Here is a 17,461-nt window from a genome sequence, read left to right on the forward strand (position 1 = left end):
TACTAGATTAAAATATATCTTGAGTTAATTATAGTAGTGCATCCAGTTTTTGCAGTAATTAATATACTTTAAAATTTGTTATAGCTTATTTCTTCAGATGCATTTTAAATTAAAATTAATTACTACTTACATTATAAATTACAATAGAAAATCTGAAAACACTTAAAATAAAAAGTTTTTTTAATATCTAAAACATAAATTTAATACAAAATTTCTTATGATGATGACTAACTTTTAAATTAAAATAGTTATTGTTTCATCTGAACAACAGCTGTTTTTAAATTACACAGACAACAATAGAATATATCATTTCCCAGAATCAAATTTAATGTATATTTTTAACATTTGAACTAATTTACGAATTCTTAAAACTTTAGTTTTAAAATTAAACAAGTCAATTCTATTATAATTAAAATAAAATATTCAGCTTATCTTTTAGCAATTCATTTAATAAGTAAGCAAATAGCTGGAAGTTGAATATTTTATATTTAAACATCCAATGTGACTTAACAAGATTTACAATAATTTAAAATGAAGCACAATATTATGGAGTAGCCATTTCCAAGATATTTTTATTTAATAATTACAAAAAAGTATAATTTTATTGATATTAGTTGTATCTTTCATACGGGACAACCGCTACTACACCGGATTAAACTAATAAAACCTACTTAAAGCCTGTTACCGGTGAGCTTCGCTGAAAATCATTACAAACGTTTTCGAACTATAAAGTTCTTCTTCAGGTAACTGACGACCGTTAATCGAATGCAATTCGAATAAAATCCTAATGGAATACGATTCCGAATTCTATCGCTTGGATCGTTGACGTCATCCAGGCATGCGCTCTTACCGGCTGTGTACTATCTTAAGTTCTTGTTTATGAGTGCTTGCCATGCCGTTGACAGGGCGATTTCGTCCTTATTGTTGATGCAGTTATCTTCCTTGAGATTAGCCTTATATATGCACAGAGCTTCTAGCCATCTAAGATGGTTTACGCATTGAGTTGTGTGAATTATTTTGGCTTGATTGAGAAAAGGTTCTATTTCCGGATCCGAGGCATAGATAGCAAGAGCGGTGGTGGACCTCGCGTGTAAAATATCACTCTCGTGTTCCTTTAGTCTTACTTCCAGGGAGCGCTTCGTGGATCCTACATAGATTAGACTTCTGTCTGTTCTATGGTCCATAATCGGGATGGAGTACACGCCCGGAAGTCGTTCCTTTTTGGAAATGTCTTTACCGTTCTTTAATATATCCGAAGTTGTAGCGCATCTTCTATAGGCTATGCGTATATTCTTTTTCTTAGCTATTGATCTGTATATTGCTTCAAGATATGGATTATATGTGACCGGTATGAAATTAGGTCTAACCTCCTCGTGAAGCTGGTTAGGTTGTGGATCTTGTCTATTGTGTTTGCGGATCAATTTACTTGCAATCCCTTGGTAACCATGTTTCTCGGCTATGTGATGTATACGATTCAGTTCGGCTTGTAAAGAGCTCTGGGATGACGAGTGTGTATAAGCCCTCTTAATTAAAGCGTTAAATGCTGCTGTTTTATATTGCGGCGGGTCGCAGGATCCTGCCGGTATATAGAGATGTTCGGCTTCTGGTTTACGGTAGACCTCTGTGTGGATGGACGTTTGGTCGATTTTGATGTTGATGTCGAGGAAATGTGCTTCCGTAACGTGTGCTTGGTCTATCTCTAGGGTCATGCCATAAGATGGTGATGAGGCAATTGGAATCTAAGATCATCGCGAAGTATTCACCGAACATCTTACTATATAAAAGATACATAGATGATATTCTCATCCTGTGGAGACGGAAACCAGACATATCAGAGTTTGTCGGGGCATTCAATGATAATCCTTATGGCATGACCCTAGAGATAGACCAAGCACACGTTATGGAAGCACATTTCCTCGACATCAACATCAAAATCGACCAAACGTCCATCCACACAGAGGTCTACCGTAAACCAGAAGCCGAACATCTCTATATACCGGCAGGATCCTGCGACCTGCCGCAATATAAAACAGCAGCATTTAACGCTTTAATTAAGAGGGCTTATACACACTCGTCATCCCAGAGCTCTTTACAAGCCGAACTGAATCGTATACATCACATAGCCGAGAAACATGGTTACCAAGGGATTGCAAGTAAATTGATCCGCAAACACAATAGACAAGATCCACAACCTAACCAGCTTCACGAGGAGGTTAGACCTAATTTCATACCGGTCACATATAATCCATATCTTGAAGCAATATACAGATCAATAGCTAAGAAAAAGAATATACGCATAGCCTATAGAAGATGCGCTACAACTTCGGATATATTAAAGAACGGTAAAGACATTTCCAAAAAGGAACGACTTCCGGGCGTGTACTCCATCCCGATTATGGACCATAGAACAGACAGAAGTCTAATCTATGTAGGATCCACGAAGCGCTCCCTGGAAGTAAGACTAAAGGAACACGAGAGTGATATTTTACACGCGAGGTCCACCACCGCTCTTGCTATCTATGCCTCGGATCCGGAAATAGAACCTTTTCTCAATCAAGCCAAAATAATTCACACAACTCAATGCGTAAACCATCTTAGATGGCTAGAAGCTCTGTGCATATATAAGGCTAATCTCAAGGAAGATAACTGCATCAACAATAAGGACGAAATCGCCCTGTCAACGGCATGGCAAGCACTCATAAACAAGAACTTAAGATAGTACACAGCCGGTAAGAGCGCATGCCTGGATGACGTCAACGATCCAAGCGATAGAATTCGGAATCGTATTCCATTAGGATTTTATTCGAATTGCATTCGATTAACGGTCGTCAGTTACCTGAAGAAGAACTTTATAGTTCGAAAACGTTTGTAACGATTTTCAGCGAAGCTCAACGGTAACAGGCTTTAAGTAGGTTTTATTGTATCTTTCATTCTTGATTTACTTTATTTTATTAATGAATGCTGGAGCTCAAGTAGTGGGCGCAATGAGTAGTTTGCAAGGAATTAAAGGATATCCAAAGAGTGGTTGTATATGAGAGTGTTGTGGTTCTTATGCTCTTGCAGTGGCGTGCCGTGACATTTGATGATAGGGAAGCTGTGTTTCTGTAAGAAGCCGACTTACAGGGGCAATCAATTAATTGCACGTCAGGGCCCGTTCGTATTCGTTTGTTCAATAAGCCAGTAAAATCCGTACAATTTTTTAAATGTATTTTTAATAGATTATCTGATGTACTTAGTAAATAAGAAAGTTCAATATAATTACCTCTGTTATTAGATTCAATAAATTGAATCTAATAACAGAGCTCTCTACATGCCAATTCTCTATGCTTTCTACATGCCAATTCTTGCTTTGAGTAAAAACATATAACATCTATTAATTTAGATATATCTATTAATCGTAATTATCTTGTTATAATTTTCAATATTTATTTTATATTGTCTACCAATGTTAAATTCTATTCTATTTTGATTTCCAAATTGCTTCAATTTTATGAAAGAATCGTCATTTGTCATAAATTTTATCGTCAAAATGTCGAAATTTTTTTGTTGACGTATTTATATTTAATTTAGCCATTGGTCTTTCTCTTTTAATAATGTTTTCTTTTTCATTATATGGTCTCGAGCCAAAACTTTTTAAAATAAATTTTTTAATCACTAGCCACGATATAAGGGCTAAAATTAAAATTATAAAAAAAAAACTTACTTGGTAAAACAAAATGTGTGATGAATATACATGCCTAGTACAAAAAATTCTTCAATTGTACGAATATACTTTTAAAGAAACTTATAATTAAATATAACTTTGTGAAGAAACGTACATAAAATAACAAAATATTCTTTACTTTTTAAATCTTAAAACAATCCACTTAGTGAAATAGCTCCCTACAAGTGGCTAATGAATGGAATCAGAGACGTCCTGGTGTGCGGCTTGTGTATGCACGCAGGTTGCCAAATCCTGAGGGTGTCGATACCGGTCAATGTCAAATGCCTCTTTTGTTGCATCACTAGTAAATCTCAAAGGACGCGACAGGGCTGTTGTAAATTTTGAACGTTTCTCACCATAGCTGTAAAAATCTAAATACGTTAAACTTAACAGATTGTCCGTCGTTTGTTTTAGGACCAAGTGTCCATGGAAATTTCCAAAATTTACAACTTTTCAGTCACTCTCATTGAACTGGAAAAATTTCTGTCTTTATTACATCTAATATTATGAAGAGATCAGTCCCCACTATACTCGGCAAGAGATTGGTTCGGTTAAGCTTCTGTTTAAGTAAAATTTCGGCTTTCATCAGGATTTTGTTTGTCCCTAATTCCCTAATCGCTTAATTATTTAACTACTTCTTAAGTAGAAATAAGTTGAAACCGGTTACTTTGTACTTGAATATTTGTAGTCTTGGGAAAAAAGTGGAAAGACAAATTTTTATGACAACCGATACATAAATCGTAAATTTAAGAAAAATAAAGTCTAGAGCTTTTTTTATACCTCGTGCATCTCATTCATTAAATTTAGTTGTAAATGATGCTGCCAAAGTAACAGTTAATTTTTTTAACATTATACAAGAATTGTACACATTTTTTTCTACATTCCCTTGCAGATGGGACATACTAAATCATAATATCACTGGTTTAACATTTAAATCCGTAAGTAATATAAGATGGGAGAGGGAATAAACGCAGAATAAATATATCAAATATTTTAATGGATTTTTTTTAACTCCTGTCAACTATACAGAACTATCATAAAAACATGCCAGTAAACTATTGGTTGGGTTAAGTTATAAATCTAGTCTAGGGTGGGCAACCTTTTTTATAACATGGGCCAGAATTAATTTTACGTTTTTTCCGCGGGCCATAGTAGTTAATTGACGCCTTCTTGTGACTTGTAATTTTTTCAGTCTGCAAATATGAAATAAATAAATAAAAAGTTAATTACTACATTTACTACATTTTCCAATTTAATAATCTATTAAAGATCTCGCGGGCCGGATAGAAACTTTTCGCAAGCCATACCTGGCCCGCGGGCTGGGGGTTGCTTGCCGTTGATCTAGTCTACTCATGATTCACATAATCGGGCGAGAGCAACCGAATATCTAGCAGGCAGGCAGCTAACAGCCCACAACCGGTCCGGGATATAAAATTGGATGCTTTATGCGTGTGTTGCTTCTACCAGTTAAACCGTGATGTTGGTGCTCTGTAAAGCGCATGCACCAATGCCTATAATCTGGCTGCTTGGAAGTTGACAGGCAGGCCGCTAACAGCTCAGAACCGGTCCGGGATATAAAATTGGATGCTTTATGTGTATGTTGCTTCTACCAGCTAAACTGGGTGAGGTTGGTGCTCTGTAAACTGCATGTGCCAATGCCTATAGAGAGGTTTCATGTCGACATCACGAGTGACGTCATGAGCATGCGCAATTGTCCAGCACCATCTTTGTGACTGTTTGTGACTTGTTTACGTTTTGTGTGTGTTCACTTGCGCTTTAACTGGAGTCCTTGTGTTGTTTTTTTCGTCGCGAATATCACTATGGTGATTTGTTGTGTAATTGGGTGTAATGCTAGTTCACTCAAGAACAAAGGAACATCATTTTTTAAAATTCCCGGCATTGTTTGTCATCAAGGATTCCAAACTGAGGAGCTTTCACGACGAAGGCAAACTGCATGGCTCTCGAGAATTAACCGGAAAAATTTCGTTACGAATAAAGTGAATATCAATACAAGAGTTTGTCAGAAACATTTCATTTTAATATTTACGTTAATAAACACTAAGTTATATTTTAAAACCTAAAAGAGTTTACTGATTTGCTTATATTAATTTAGTTAGGTATAGTGCATTTATAAACGAATAACTAATGTAATTTCAGGCTTTAGCTAGTGCAAACTTATAAACATTACACGTTAAAACTAAAAGCAAGTAGGCTTATTATATGCTAGTTTCAACTAAAAAATAAAGGTACTGAACAATTTGAATTAAAAAATTTCCACAGCTGTTTTTAATTAGACTTTTACTTTCAGACTAAAATTCTTAGTTAAGAAATACGTAAAAACACGAGTTTAAACAAACAAAAGAAAACATATCTTTCCAAGTAATATTACTTTGATGTTATTCATTACTTTTACTTTTATATCAAGAGAAACCCAGCCACTTGTTAAATAGTTATGGGCCTCTAAAGATTTATAAGCTTTCATTTGTGACAGGGTGTAGAAATTTGTTGTCAAAACCAAATAGTTTATAATGTCACCAAATTCTACTTTCGGCCACAACTCTTGATCTACGACGAAGTCTGATAAACTGGCTTCGTATGGATCGCCTTGACATAACGAAATTTTCTCTTCATACAGAGCTGCATCTCGTGCTGTTAGACTGCTAGAATAGCCCGCAAGAAAAGAATCTTTTTTAACTTAATCCATGATAATAGAACTGCAGTATTTTTGTACATTTAAACTAAAAAAAGACGTCGAATAACAGACCACGTGCAAGCTAAGCGAGCGAAAACTACCACAAAAATGGCGAATGGGCAGAGCAAACGTGTGTTTTATCACGTGACATGCGACCTTGAAACCTCTCTATATAATCTGGCTGATTGGAAACTGACCCGGTTTCGACACTCCTTCCGCCACTGAATTATTTGAATGCACAATAGCAATCTTATCGTTTTTTTCACATGTAGTATAGAAATTTGTAAAAGATATATAATGCAGTTATAATAAAATATTAATTTTAATTAATTCAAAGTACGTTAAAATATGAAAATTTATATTTTATAAAATACAAGGGAAGGTCATTGGAAGGTGGAAGCAGCTTCCAATGACGGCACGCCACTGTGCTCTTGTATGGTAGCAAAACTTGAGTATGGCAAAAGAGTCACAGAAGTCATATCACTGCATGTCAGATAAGGTATTTGAGAGGAGTGTGAGCATAACAAGGCGAGACTATGTGAGAAATGAAGTGCTGGAGTGAGGAGATGTGAAAGAAAATATGGTTGAAAGGTGGGGAAATCAGACTAAGAAGGTTAAGCCATGTTGACAGAATGAGAAAACTGCTGAAGAAAATATACATGGGAAAGGTGGATGAGAAGTGCAGTAGAAGACCAAGAAAGTCTTGATTGAAATAAGTGGATGAGTATCTGAAAGAACATAAGGTGTTGAGTCAGAAAGAGAATGTCAGGAAGTGTGCCAGAAGAGACCTGACTATGTCTGAAGCAAAGGAGTGACTGGACAGGAAGGTACGAAGAAAGTTATTGAATGTATCATTTGTAATATTGTAGTCTCTCTTTGCCTGCTGCTCACCCCTTTTTGGATTATAAGCATGAGGATATGTATGTATCAGTGGTGTACGATGACATTTGATGATAGGAAAGATGTGTTTCCATAAAAATTTTAAACAAATACTGAAAATGACAAAAATAAATTATTTATTTATTTTAATTCTAAAATAAATACATTGACATGAAACAAAAATGTAAGAACTTGTTTTTATTATTTTTTATAAACTAACTATTTGGAGATTTTTTCTGCAAAGTCGTTAATTACTTTATTGTGAAAGGTGAAAAATGCATTATGAATGAGACAAGGCAAATACCAGTCAAACTGCATTTATTAATCAAAATAAGGTAATAGATATCAGTCTGCCCATTATAGAGAACAAGAATGTATTTACACTAACTCCCCGCTCTTGCTCGATCTTCCTGCAACAATTAATTATTACACAATTCAGCTTAAAACTAAGACTATCACTACTTACAAACTAGATAGAGAAAGAAGAATGAAGAATGGTTAGATAGTATACTGGTAGCTTAGATTGTAGTCCTGATAATGAGGTAATATGGACAATTATCTCCGTATGGATGGTAAATCTTCAATCCCGGTTGCATTGGAGTAATGATAACACTTTATCATCAAATATTGCTGACAAAGTGTTCTTTCTGACTGACTGCAAACATTTGATGAAAAACTAGTAATAAAAAGTGAAAATCAAAATCTATTAAATAAATGGTAAAATCCTCTTGCAGCAATTGTAGTATCAGAATCCCATTGTTCTGGACTTTCAACTATATTCAACAACAAAAGTTTTAATTCTTGTTTATACTCCATAACACAGTTCACAATCCTGCTATTGTAATTCCATCTAATGAGTGTGGCTGAGGGAAAACATTTTTTGACTTCTAGATCTAAGGCATGATCTTTTAGAAGAATTTTAAAAAAATAAAGAAAATCATGTCATAGTTCGAAAAAATATTTTATTTTCTTTTATATATCCAACAGATTGAGAAAAAACTAGGTTCAATCTGTGAGCATAACAGTGTACGAAAATAGCATGTTTCAATATTTCTTTAATTTTGGCTTGAACATCATTATGTTGTCCAGCCATTATGGCAGTACCGTTGTGTGTTTGTGTCACTAATTTTTTAGTGCATCAAAATTTGTCTAAGTAACTCTTAATGTAAGTAAATAACAAATTTGTGTGTCTATTCTCACTCACATCAGTAAAGCCCACAAATCTTTCTTCAACATTGCCATTTTCTTTCATGTAACAAAATACAGTTGACATCTGAGCTCTGTGGCTGATGTCGGTTGTTTCTTCTACAATTGTAGCAACAAATTTTGCATTTTCAACTTCCTTTTTAATTTCTTGCAATGAAACATTTCCTAACAATTTAACGAGATCAATTTGAATTCTGTTTGATAAACCAATAAAAACTGTAGACTTCTCTAAATGTATTTTTAATTAATTATCTGATGAACTTAATAAATAAACAAGTTCAATATAATTACCTCTGTTATTAGATTCAACAGATTCCCTATGCCCTCTAAGTGCCAATTCTTGCTTTGATAAAAAAAAAAAACCTATAACATCTATTAATTTAGATATAATATATCTATTAGCCATAACTATCTTGTTATAATTTTCAATATTTATTTTATATCGTTTACTAATGTTAAATTCTATTCTGCTTTGGTTTCCAAATTGCTTCAATTTTATGAAAGAATCAATGTGACGTTTACTTCTTTCGTGTCTCTTACTTAAATTATTTAAATCATCAAAGCCATTCTTATTCCCCACTAATTTCATTTGAAATAGTAAGCAAGGCCAACAAAACAATTTTTGCATTTGTATGCATCAACAAAGCCACTTTATGTCCTCACAGATTTTATTGTAAAAATGTCAAACAAATTTTTTCGTTGATTTATATTTAATTTAGCTACTGGTCCTTCACTTTTAATAATGTTTTCTTTTTCATTATATGGTCTTGAGCCAAAACTTTTTAAAAATAAATTTTCAATATCACAATTATATTCTGAATTGCTAGCCATGATATAAGGACTAAAATTAGAAATAAAATTATAAAAACTTACTTGGTGAAATCAAATATGCAGTGGATATATACATACCTGGTACAAAATATTCTTCAACTGTATGAATATACTTTTAAAGAAAATTATAATTAAATATACCTTTGTAAAGAAACGTACATAAAAATAACATAAAATTTCCTTTACTTTTTAAATCTTAAAACAATCCACTTAGTGAAATAGCTCCCTATGAGTGACTAATAGATAGCATCATTGAAAGCGTTATATGATATTTTGGTGTGTGGCATCCATGAGCTAAACCTGGTAAGGTTGGTGCTCTGTAAAGTGCGCGAGTGAATGCATATAATTGGCTGCTTTACACGATTCAAATATTTTTGCTTGGAAGCTGTCCCGTATTCGACAATTGGGAATGTGCATATACGAATTTATATTTGAATATAAACAGCAATCTTAGATTTTTTTTTCACATACAGTATAGAAATTTGTAATAAGATACATAATGCGATTATAATAAAATATTAATTTTTATTAATTCAAAGTATGTTAAAATATGAAAATAATCCCACAATATGTATTTATATTTTAGAAAATATAAGGGAAGCAGCACTTCCACAGCTTCCATGGACTGCGTGCCACTGGATGATGGAAACCTGTTTCAGAATACTGAGTGAGGCGCACACGTTTCAGAAGACAAAACTGTCTTCTGAAACGTGTGCGCCTCACTCAGTCATGCCATTGCTTTAGCAAATTGCATTTCTTCACGTTAGCGAGTTAAGGGTAGTTGTTGTACACAACAATATACAAATCCTTTCTTGCAGAGAGTATAATGCACAGTTCATGTTGACACATCCAGATCACAGTTTTCTTTGATCTTATATGACAATGCTCATTCATTTTGTCTATTAAGCCAGTAAACTTCTTTCTTGATTCTTATTAACCTTTTTCAGTCCTTGTTTGTTGTAATCATTATGTACTATGTACTAGCCAATGCACTGAATTCACTGGCATATCCATTCCACGTATTCCGTTATTCAGCGAAACGTCAGCAAGATGTCAGCGCAGTGCTAAAACTCGTTCCATATTTTAGCTCGCTTGCAGCGCCATCTCAAAACGCTTACAAAATTTCGTTAGCGAGGTTGAGAAGCGCTAGCTTTTTGCTAAGACAACGAGCGAAGATGGCGGCACCATGTTTGACTGTTTTAATTGAACTAAATAATCGAAATTTTCTTTTAAATATTGATGAAAAAACTTATGAAAGTTTTCGAACAGGTAAAAAAATAAATATATTTTTAACTTTTGTGTAGCTGAATGAGTTTGATAGGCGTAATTGTCTCTTTTCGTCTTCGTATATCAGATACGTCGACTGAATTTCTTACTTATTTGTATCTTGATTTTAGATATCAAGTAATATAATAATTAGCAATTGTAGAATTTCGTCGAATGGCAATTATATAAAAATAAATTTTAAGGAAACCACCATTTATTCACTTTGTGTTCCAGAATACAAACTTTTTTGACGACGATCTTTCTTTGTAGGCTACTTGATCGTCAAAAGATTTTATAAATAGCATTATATAACCCACATGTCGAAACTTTCAGTAAACCATTTTATACTGTATATTTTATTACCTATATTTTATAATGCAATCTATGGCATTATAAAATATTAGGTAATTATCAGTAATTAATTATTTAATGAGTATAATTTTGTTTTAAAACTAGTAAATGCTTCATATTTTCATTAGGAACAGCACCCAATATCAAAAATTATTTTAAAGAACTTCAGAAGACATTCAGTGCTGCTGACTTAGGCTTACCTGAAGGCACAGATATTCTGAATTGGAGACAAATAAAGTTATGGAGAGTATTTTCTGAAAATAATGGAACTTTTGGTAAGTGCATTTAATCTGAAAAATAATTAATTGATAACTTGTATGCAAGTATAATAAAATTGTATGACATTGTGTTTAGAATGTGGAGAACAAATTCTCATTATTGATGACAACCATACTGAACTTCAAGAAAACCCTGTTGTGGTCGGCTCTCCAGATCCTTCAAAAAGCATACATAATAAAAGTAAAGGTAATTGTGATGTGTATATGTGATTTCAAATATTTACCAAAGTAACAGATCTTAAAAATTAATTTAAATTTTGCTTGTAGCAGAATGGACCCATGCAGCAGTAAAACTGTTAATAGCAAGTAGAATAGATTTAGAAGAAGACTTTCAAAAACCTGTAGTCAAAACAAAGCTTTGGGCTAAAATAGCTGATAAGTTATCCAAAGAGGGTTTTGCATTTACAAGTTCAGAATGCGATCACAAGTGGAGAAATCTTATGATTACATACCGAAAAAATGTTGATAAGAGCAAAACATCTGGAGAAGGCAAAATTAGATGGGAATACTTTAAAGAATTACATGAAACTTTTGGTAGGAATATTAACACCAATCCGCCAATTAATTACATGAAATCATCTTCAAAAATTAATTCCAAAAGCAGCAATTGTATGAATGAATGTACTCAAGAGGTGCTAACTGAAATTACTTGTGCCCAAAACAGAGATCGTGTCAGCATTATAAGTACTGAAGATTCGACAGTTCAGGTAAATCCAGTTCCTGTGGCCGCTGAAACCTCTTGTACACAGTTAAATAAAGAAAATGAATGTACAGCTATTCAGAAAAAAAAAGATAAAAATGAATTAATTAAAAGTAGAAAAAGAAGTCGGAATGAGCCACCATTGTGGTATGTTGAAGATATGAAACGCAGGGATAGGAAGAGAGAGGAGAGAGAGAAGAAAGAAGATGAAAGATGGCAGGAACATAAAGAATTGGAGACCAGGAAAGTACAGATTTTGGAAAAGCTAGTTGAATTATTACAAAATGTACAAAAAACAAATTCAAGTTAATAAAATTTTTATTTGCGATGTGTTTTTGCTTAAAACTAAATGTTGACATGAATTATTTGTACATTTTTTTCTTAAGAGAATAAATGTGAATTTAATTTACTGCAAGTAGATCATAAGTGTTATTAATAAATCAATACACAAAAATTTAGCTAATTCTTAAAACAATTTAACCAAAAAATGGATTAAATGTTTTATAACAATTGTTATAGTTTATATTTATTCAGATAAATAAGATTATTATTTTTGTCATGACTTGCAGTATAAAGATGTTATGCACACTCTAAATTAAAAAGGTAATCTGCAATTTGATCCCTTTTATGTGCCCCACTGTCATTTTTATTAATACCTGCATCAAACTGTTCTGTACTGTGGCAAGAAAGTAAATCCAGTTGATCATATATACCAGGTGTAATATCATTATGCATAATACATAGGTTATGTAGAACACAGGCAGCTACAATCACATCTGGAACAAATTCCCTTCTTCGTACATAGATATAAATTAGCTTCCGAAATCGTCCAAACAGATGTGCAAAAGCTTGTTCTATTAGGACTCGTGTAGAACTCAGAATTGTATTGAATAACTTCTGCTTTCTTGTTAAATGGCCATTGTTTCTATATGGTGTCATTATTTTATTATTTAATGGGTAGGCACAGTCACCAAGAATATGGCAGTCTGAAGGTATAAAATCCTCTTTCTCTTCCATATTTTTAAATAATGGACTGTTCCTAAAAACTCTAGCATCATTTGCAGAGCCTGGCCAACCTGCATAAACATCCAAAAATTTTAACTCATGATCACATATAGCCTGTAGGACTACACTAGGATAACCTTTTCTATTTATATGATCATTTTTTTCTTCTTTACTCACAGAAAAGGCAATATGAGTGCCATCGATGCAACCGATTGTTCCTGGAAATGGTTTCACTCTAAGTTTCTGAAATCCTTGTCTTATTCTCTCAATCTCAAAACCCTGTGGCATCTTAATGATTGAGTTTGACAAGGCACAGATTGATGTACAGAATTTTGTAAATTCTCTGTGGCCACTAGCAAATCCTAACCCGAAGCGGTCACATACACCACGGTAGCTCTCCTGGTTCCCCATAAACCACAGAGAAAATAAAACAGATGTTTCCTTAGGAATTCGTGCTTTTCTCCTTGCTGGTTCCTGTGGCAGCATAGATAGCAAAATCTGAAAAAATAATGCAAAAGTTAGTATGTAAATCTATAAAATTTAAAACAGTATGAAATATGTACAGTACAGGATTCCCACTTAAATCTGTTTTAAATTCCCTGACCCTCACAGTCCCTTACAGTATGGCACATTAACAAAACAAAAATCTTAAAACTTTTTAACTAGTTATTTTTTCTAATTAACAGTAACATATTTTATAATCACTGAGTAAAATTAAAAAAAGAAAGAATTATGGCTTCTCTACATAAACCTAAAATGTTTTATTAAAAGTAATTTATCTTGTTATTAATCCACAACTGTAAAACTTTATGGCTTTGAAAAATGAAAGAAAAAAATCCATTAATTATATAGATCTACTAGCTGACCCGGCCACGCGTTGTTGTGGCTCAAAATGTATCTATTATAAATGTGTAACACTTCCCCCGTGGGGGAAATTTCAAAAAATTCCTTCTTAGTGTATATTCTTTTGACGTACCCTATTAAAACGCAATCAAAAACGCATCTAAAATAGTATAATAAAAGCCGAGTTCTTCACAGTAAGCCTTAATCCCGTCACTTTTCCCGCTGGGGAATATCGAAAAATCCCTTTTTAGTGTATATTCTGTTGACGTAACCTATTAAAACGCAATTAAAAACGCAAAAAACGCATGTAAAATAGTATAATAGAAGCCGAGTTCTTCACGGTAAGCCTTAATCCCGTCCATCTCCCCCCACTGGGGGGAATTTCGACATGTATATTATATAAAAACACGTGCGTATTCGAATGCAACGTTGTGTCAAAATTTCAAAGGAATCGGTAGGAACAAACGAACGTTATATTTTATTTATATTAATATTTATATTAAGTAATAATTTTAATAAAATAGGAATAATTAATAGTTATTCTCCTAACCTCACTCAGACTCTATTACACTGTAAGACAACAACACCTTGATGCTGAGAACCTTTAACTTTAATCATAAACAAACGTTTTCGGCCCATTCCATGGCCATCGTCAGGCTAACAACATTCGAATACTGTTCCGAATAACCAATTTCAAATTTAAATAAAATACAAAAGAACTCACGCGCGATGCTAAACAACGTAAACTAAAACTAATATAAACAACATAGAAAAGAACAAACGAACGTTATATATTATTTATATAGATAGATAGAAAATGATCTGCTTCAGTCCATTCTCACAGAAAAGCATAATGCCTGACAGAAAAGCAAACTTAGTTCGTCGGAAGGTAGCGCCATCTGTTGGACATAAAAGCCTTAATTTATATATAAATATATTTTTGAAAGGGGGGAGATGGTGTAGGGGTATGAAAAATAGATAGTAGCCGATTCTCAGACCTACTGAATATGCATATCAAATTTGGTAAAAATCGGTAAAGCCGTTTCGGAGGAGTACGGTAACTAACATTGTGACACGAGAATTTTATTATATAGGTCTATAATTATTTGAAATTGCAGCCCAACAAATCATGTATAATCTATGCACAAAAGTATAAATTATATTAAAATTTTCCCTTAATAAATTTGCCAAACTTTATAAAATGTTAATAAAATGGGAAAAAGTTTCAGAAAACAAATTGTTTTGTTATGCAGTCAAATACCACCATTCAAATATTCATTTGTATGGTGGTATTTTATCATTTTTGGTTATTTGTTAATCAATTCGCTAACACCTGTTCTCAAATTGAGTGTAAATGTGAGATACCGAGACAGTTAAAATATTTTAAAAATTATCATTATTAGATTAAAATTAAACCAAAATAAATATATTTTTTGTCACTCACCTCGACGGTGCTTCTTGTTAGACGAAAATGACTTTTGAAAATATCGTCGCTGTATTTTGGCACGATGTCATGCACGTAGCCAGATATTTTATATCTTTCTTCCCTATATTCTTCGTTAGAATCGATAGCTGCTATTAATGATGAGTCTTCTGGTTCATCATAGTCATTTCTGAAAAAACTTGAGTTTGGATTTACGACAGATTCAGAACAAATACTTAAAACATTTAGAACAGATGCAGTGAAAATGTCATCCATTTTGATTAGCGAAATGCTAGCTGTTGTGTTCCTTCTAACACGTCAGCAGGAAGTTAAATATTTCACACATCCGCTAGCGAATAGCAAGCGCTCCGCTGAATAACGGAATACGTGGATTGTATGAGCAATTTGGCAAATCCCATTCTTCTGAAATAGTCCTTCACTTTTTCAATAACTGCCTCCAGAATACATCTCCAACTGCTTAAGTAGATTACTGTTACTACTTCTACGACAATACAATACATATTAAAGGTATTTATATCTATTCCATTTGAATTTTTTTCACACAACATTTGTCAGGTATGTACACAGTTATGTCAGGAGACATGTGTTTTTCTGCTGCCCCAAAAGAGAATGCACATATTCAAAATGTGTTTACAATCTTGTTTGTCATTAAGTATATCCAGCACTCTAAGTCAAATACAAACAAATACCTATATTTAAAAAATGTTTACACTACTTGATATATAGCCTATATATATATAAAAAATAATAATTGTTACTGAAAAATAATGCTGTCAGTAATGTGCATGCAAATTATTACACCTGCATAAATAATTGCCAAATTTGATTAATTAAATAGAACTTCAAACTAAAAACATATTCAAAAGTTACACAAACAAATCAGATGTCTTATAAATTATTCATATTCTGTGATAGTAATAAATTGTATACAGTTGTTTTCTTTTGTAATGGTACATTATTTCATGAATGATTTGTTAATTTGAAATAAACTAATCTGTTTTTCTGGGACAAGCTATTTATCATCTTACATAACAGAATAAAAAGATATTTATCTACTCTAATATGTTTCAGGCTTTGCCTAATTTTACACATTTATGATTATATAGAGTTCTATTCAATTACAAAGATATAGATGAAGTAGAACATAAGTTTAGTTAGTTCACAATTGTTAGAACAATAAAAATTTTGAATAGAGCAGTGTGTATTAAGTTTAAACTAAATAATCTTTTACCCTTTAAGTATTCAATGTTCATGTAATTATAATTGGAAATGCCATAAATTCAATAGAACAGATTTATATTATCTTATAATTAAAAGAGACATTATTGATATAAAGTTTATGACATATTCATTCTCATTCAATGACTCATATATGAATTTTTAAACTACAACTTCAAACTGAGTGTAAACCTAAGGCTGCTTACACGAAATTCATCGATATAATTACAATGAAAAGTATAATAGAAGATTAAGGAAGACTTACATTATCCAAACAGGTACGATCAGTAAACAAGAGTTCCGAAAAACTTAAAAAATTCGTAACCGTTCCTCGACGTCACACACCATTAGAAGGCATGGACGTCATGTGACGTAAGGCGTTGCGTCACTGTATTTTATACACACTTTTTATTATTTTTTATTTTATTTTTCTTTTTTTTCTTTAGATTTTTCCTAATCTGTCGGCATTTTTATTATTCGATTATGGTTATCGGAAAATTTAATTAATCTTACAAAGCCAAACGAACTGAATTTAAATCATTAATTAGACATTTAATTCCGTAATTTTAACATTTTGTAAAAATTACTCGACAGAGGGCGTTCGATCGAAAACAAACTAGTACTGTACGTGCGGTCATGTGACTCGATGACGGCTATTAAACCCTAATTAATTTGATTAAAAAATAATTTTATACTTATTTATTATATAAATAAGTAAATAACAGTTATCCTAATTTTAGGAATAAATAAGTTTACTAACCTATCATATGATTTGTGACTCACTTCAAGCAATTTTGGAAAATTTTGTATTATTCATGGCGTGTTATCTTTTCGGATTAATCACGCAACCTAGTGTTTTATTTAAAATATAAACAAAAGTAGCAATAAAATCGCGTACCCGTTTATTGAAAACTGATTAATAAACAAAGATTTTTTTTAATTTAAAAATCTGGAAATGCTAACATTAGCCTAATAATAGGCTTTTTAATTAAAAAAATAAATAATTCGATGACTACGCCTCCAGTGGTGGGGAAAATAACTATTA

At 32.6% G+C, this 17,461-nt stretch overlaps 5 protein-coding genes across 6 annotated transcripts in view; 2 read left to right on the forward strand and 3 right to left on the reverse strand.

The window, feature by feature from the left end:
* Positions 1 to 16,788, reverse strand: part of LOC136983398 (STAM-binding protein) — a 61,536-nt gene extending 44,748 nt beyond the window's left edge. The window contains exon 1 of the mRNA XM_067280111.1: positions 16,682 to 16,788. The gene's annotated coding sequence lies outside the window, so the exon portion shown is untranslated. The remainder of the gene's footprint in view (positions 1 to 16,681) is intronic.
* Positions 861 to 1,709, reverse strand: LOC136983475 (uncharacterized). Its single transcript, XM_067280230.1, has one exon. The coding sequence runs from the start codon at positions 1,707 to 1,709 to the stop codon at positions 861 to 863; it is 849 nt and encodes a 282-aa protein (XP_067136331.1).
* LOC136983477 (uncharacterized) lies at positions 1,718 to 2,719 on the forward strand. Its single transcript, XM_067280231.1, has one exon. It carries the CDS (start codon positions 1,718 to 1,720, stop codon positions 2,717 to 2,719), a length of 1,002 nt encoding a protein of 333 aa, XP_067136332.1.
* On the forward strand, positions 10,332 to 12,234 carry LOC136983397 (uncharacterized). 2 transcript variants are annotated; one of them, XM_067280109.1, is made up of 4 exons: positions 10,332 to 10,580; positions 11,057 to 11,203; positions 11,283 to 11,393; positions 11,474 to 12,234. In XM_067280109.1, the coding sequence occupies exons 1-4, from the start codon at positions 10,487 to 10,489 to the stop codon at positions 12,214 to 12,216; spliced, it is 1,095 nt and encodes a 364-aa protein (XP_067136210.1). In that variant the 5' UTR covers positions 10,332 to 10,486; the 3' UTR covers positions 12,217 to 12,234. The 2 variants fall into 2 exon arrangements, with proteins under 2 accessions (XP_067136210.1, XP_067136211.1); XM_067280110.1 differs by having other exon boundaries at positions 11,477 to 12,234.
* LOC136983478 (putative nuclease HARBI1) lies at positions 12,486 to 15,453 on the reverse strand. The gene is made up of 2 exons (XM_067280232.1): positions 15,199 to 15,453; positions 12,486 to 13,409 (listed from the first exon to the last, which is right to left on the reverse strand). Exons 1-2 carry the CDS (start codon positions 15,451 to 15,453, stop codon positions 12,486 to 12,488), a joined length of 1,179 nt encoding a protein of 392 aa, XP_067136333.1.
* Positions 16,789 to 17,461: the final 673 nt, after the last annotated feature.

Source organism: Centruroides vittatus, unplaced genomic scaffold, assembly GCF_030686945.1.
Source record: "Centruroides vittatus isolate TY-2023 unplaced genomic scaffold, ASM3068694v2 contig_882, whole genome shotgun sequence".
NCBI classification, from domain to species: domain Eukaryota; kingdom Metazoa; phylum Arthropoda; class Arachnida; order Scorpiones; family Buthidae; genus Centruroides; species Centruroides vittatus.

Excerpts from the sequence above, each read along its gene's own strand:
- LOC136983477 (XM_067280231.1), top strand. The coding sequence starts at position 1,718 with ATGGTGATGAGGCAATTGGAATCTAAGATCATCGCGAAGTATTCACCG.
- LOC136983478 (XM_067280232.1), bottom strand. The coding sequence starts at position 15,453 with ATGGATGACATTTTCACTGCATCTGTTCTAAATGTTTTAAGTATTTGT. Across the intron at positions 13,410-15,198 it reads TAACAAGAAGCACCGTCGAG|ATTTTGCTATCTATGCTGCC; the intron begins GTGAGTGACAAA and ends TTATTTTTTCAG.
- LOC136983397 (XM_067280109.1), top strand. The coding sequence starts at position 10,487 with ATGGCGGCACCATGTTTGACTGTTTTAATTGAACTAAATAATCGAAAT. Across the intron at positions 10,581-11,056 it reads TTATGAAAGTTTTCGAACAG|GAACAGCACCCAATATCAAA; the intron begins GTAAAAAAATAA and ends TATTTTCATTAG. Across the intron at positions 11,394-11,473 it reads CATACATAATAAAAGTAAAG|CAGAATGGACCCATGCAGCA; the intron begins GTAATTGTGATG and ends TTTTGCTTGTAG.
- LOC136983475 (XM_067280230.1), bottom strand. The coding sequence starts at position 1,709 with ATGACCCTAGAGATAGACCAAGCACACGTTACGGAAGCACATTTCCTC.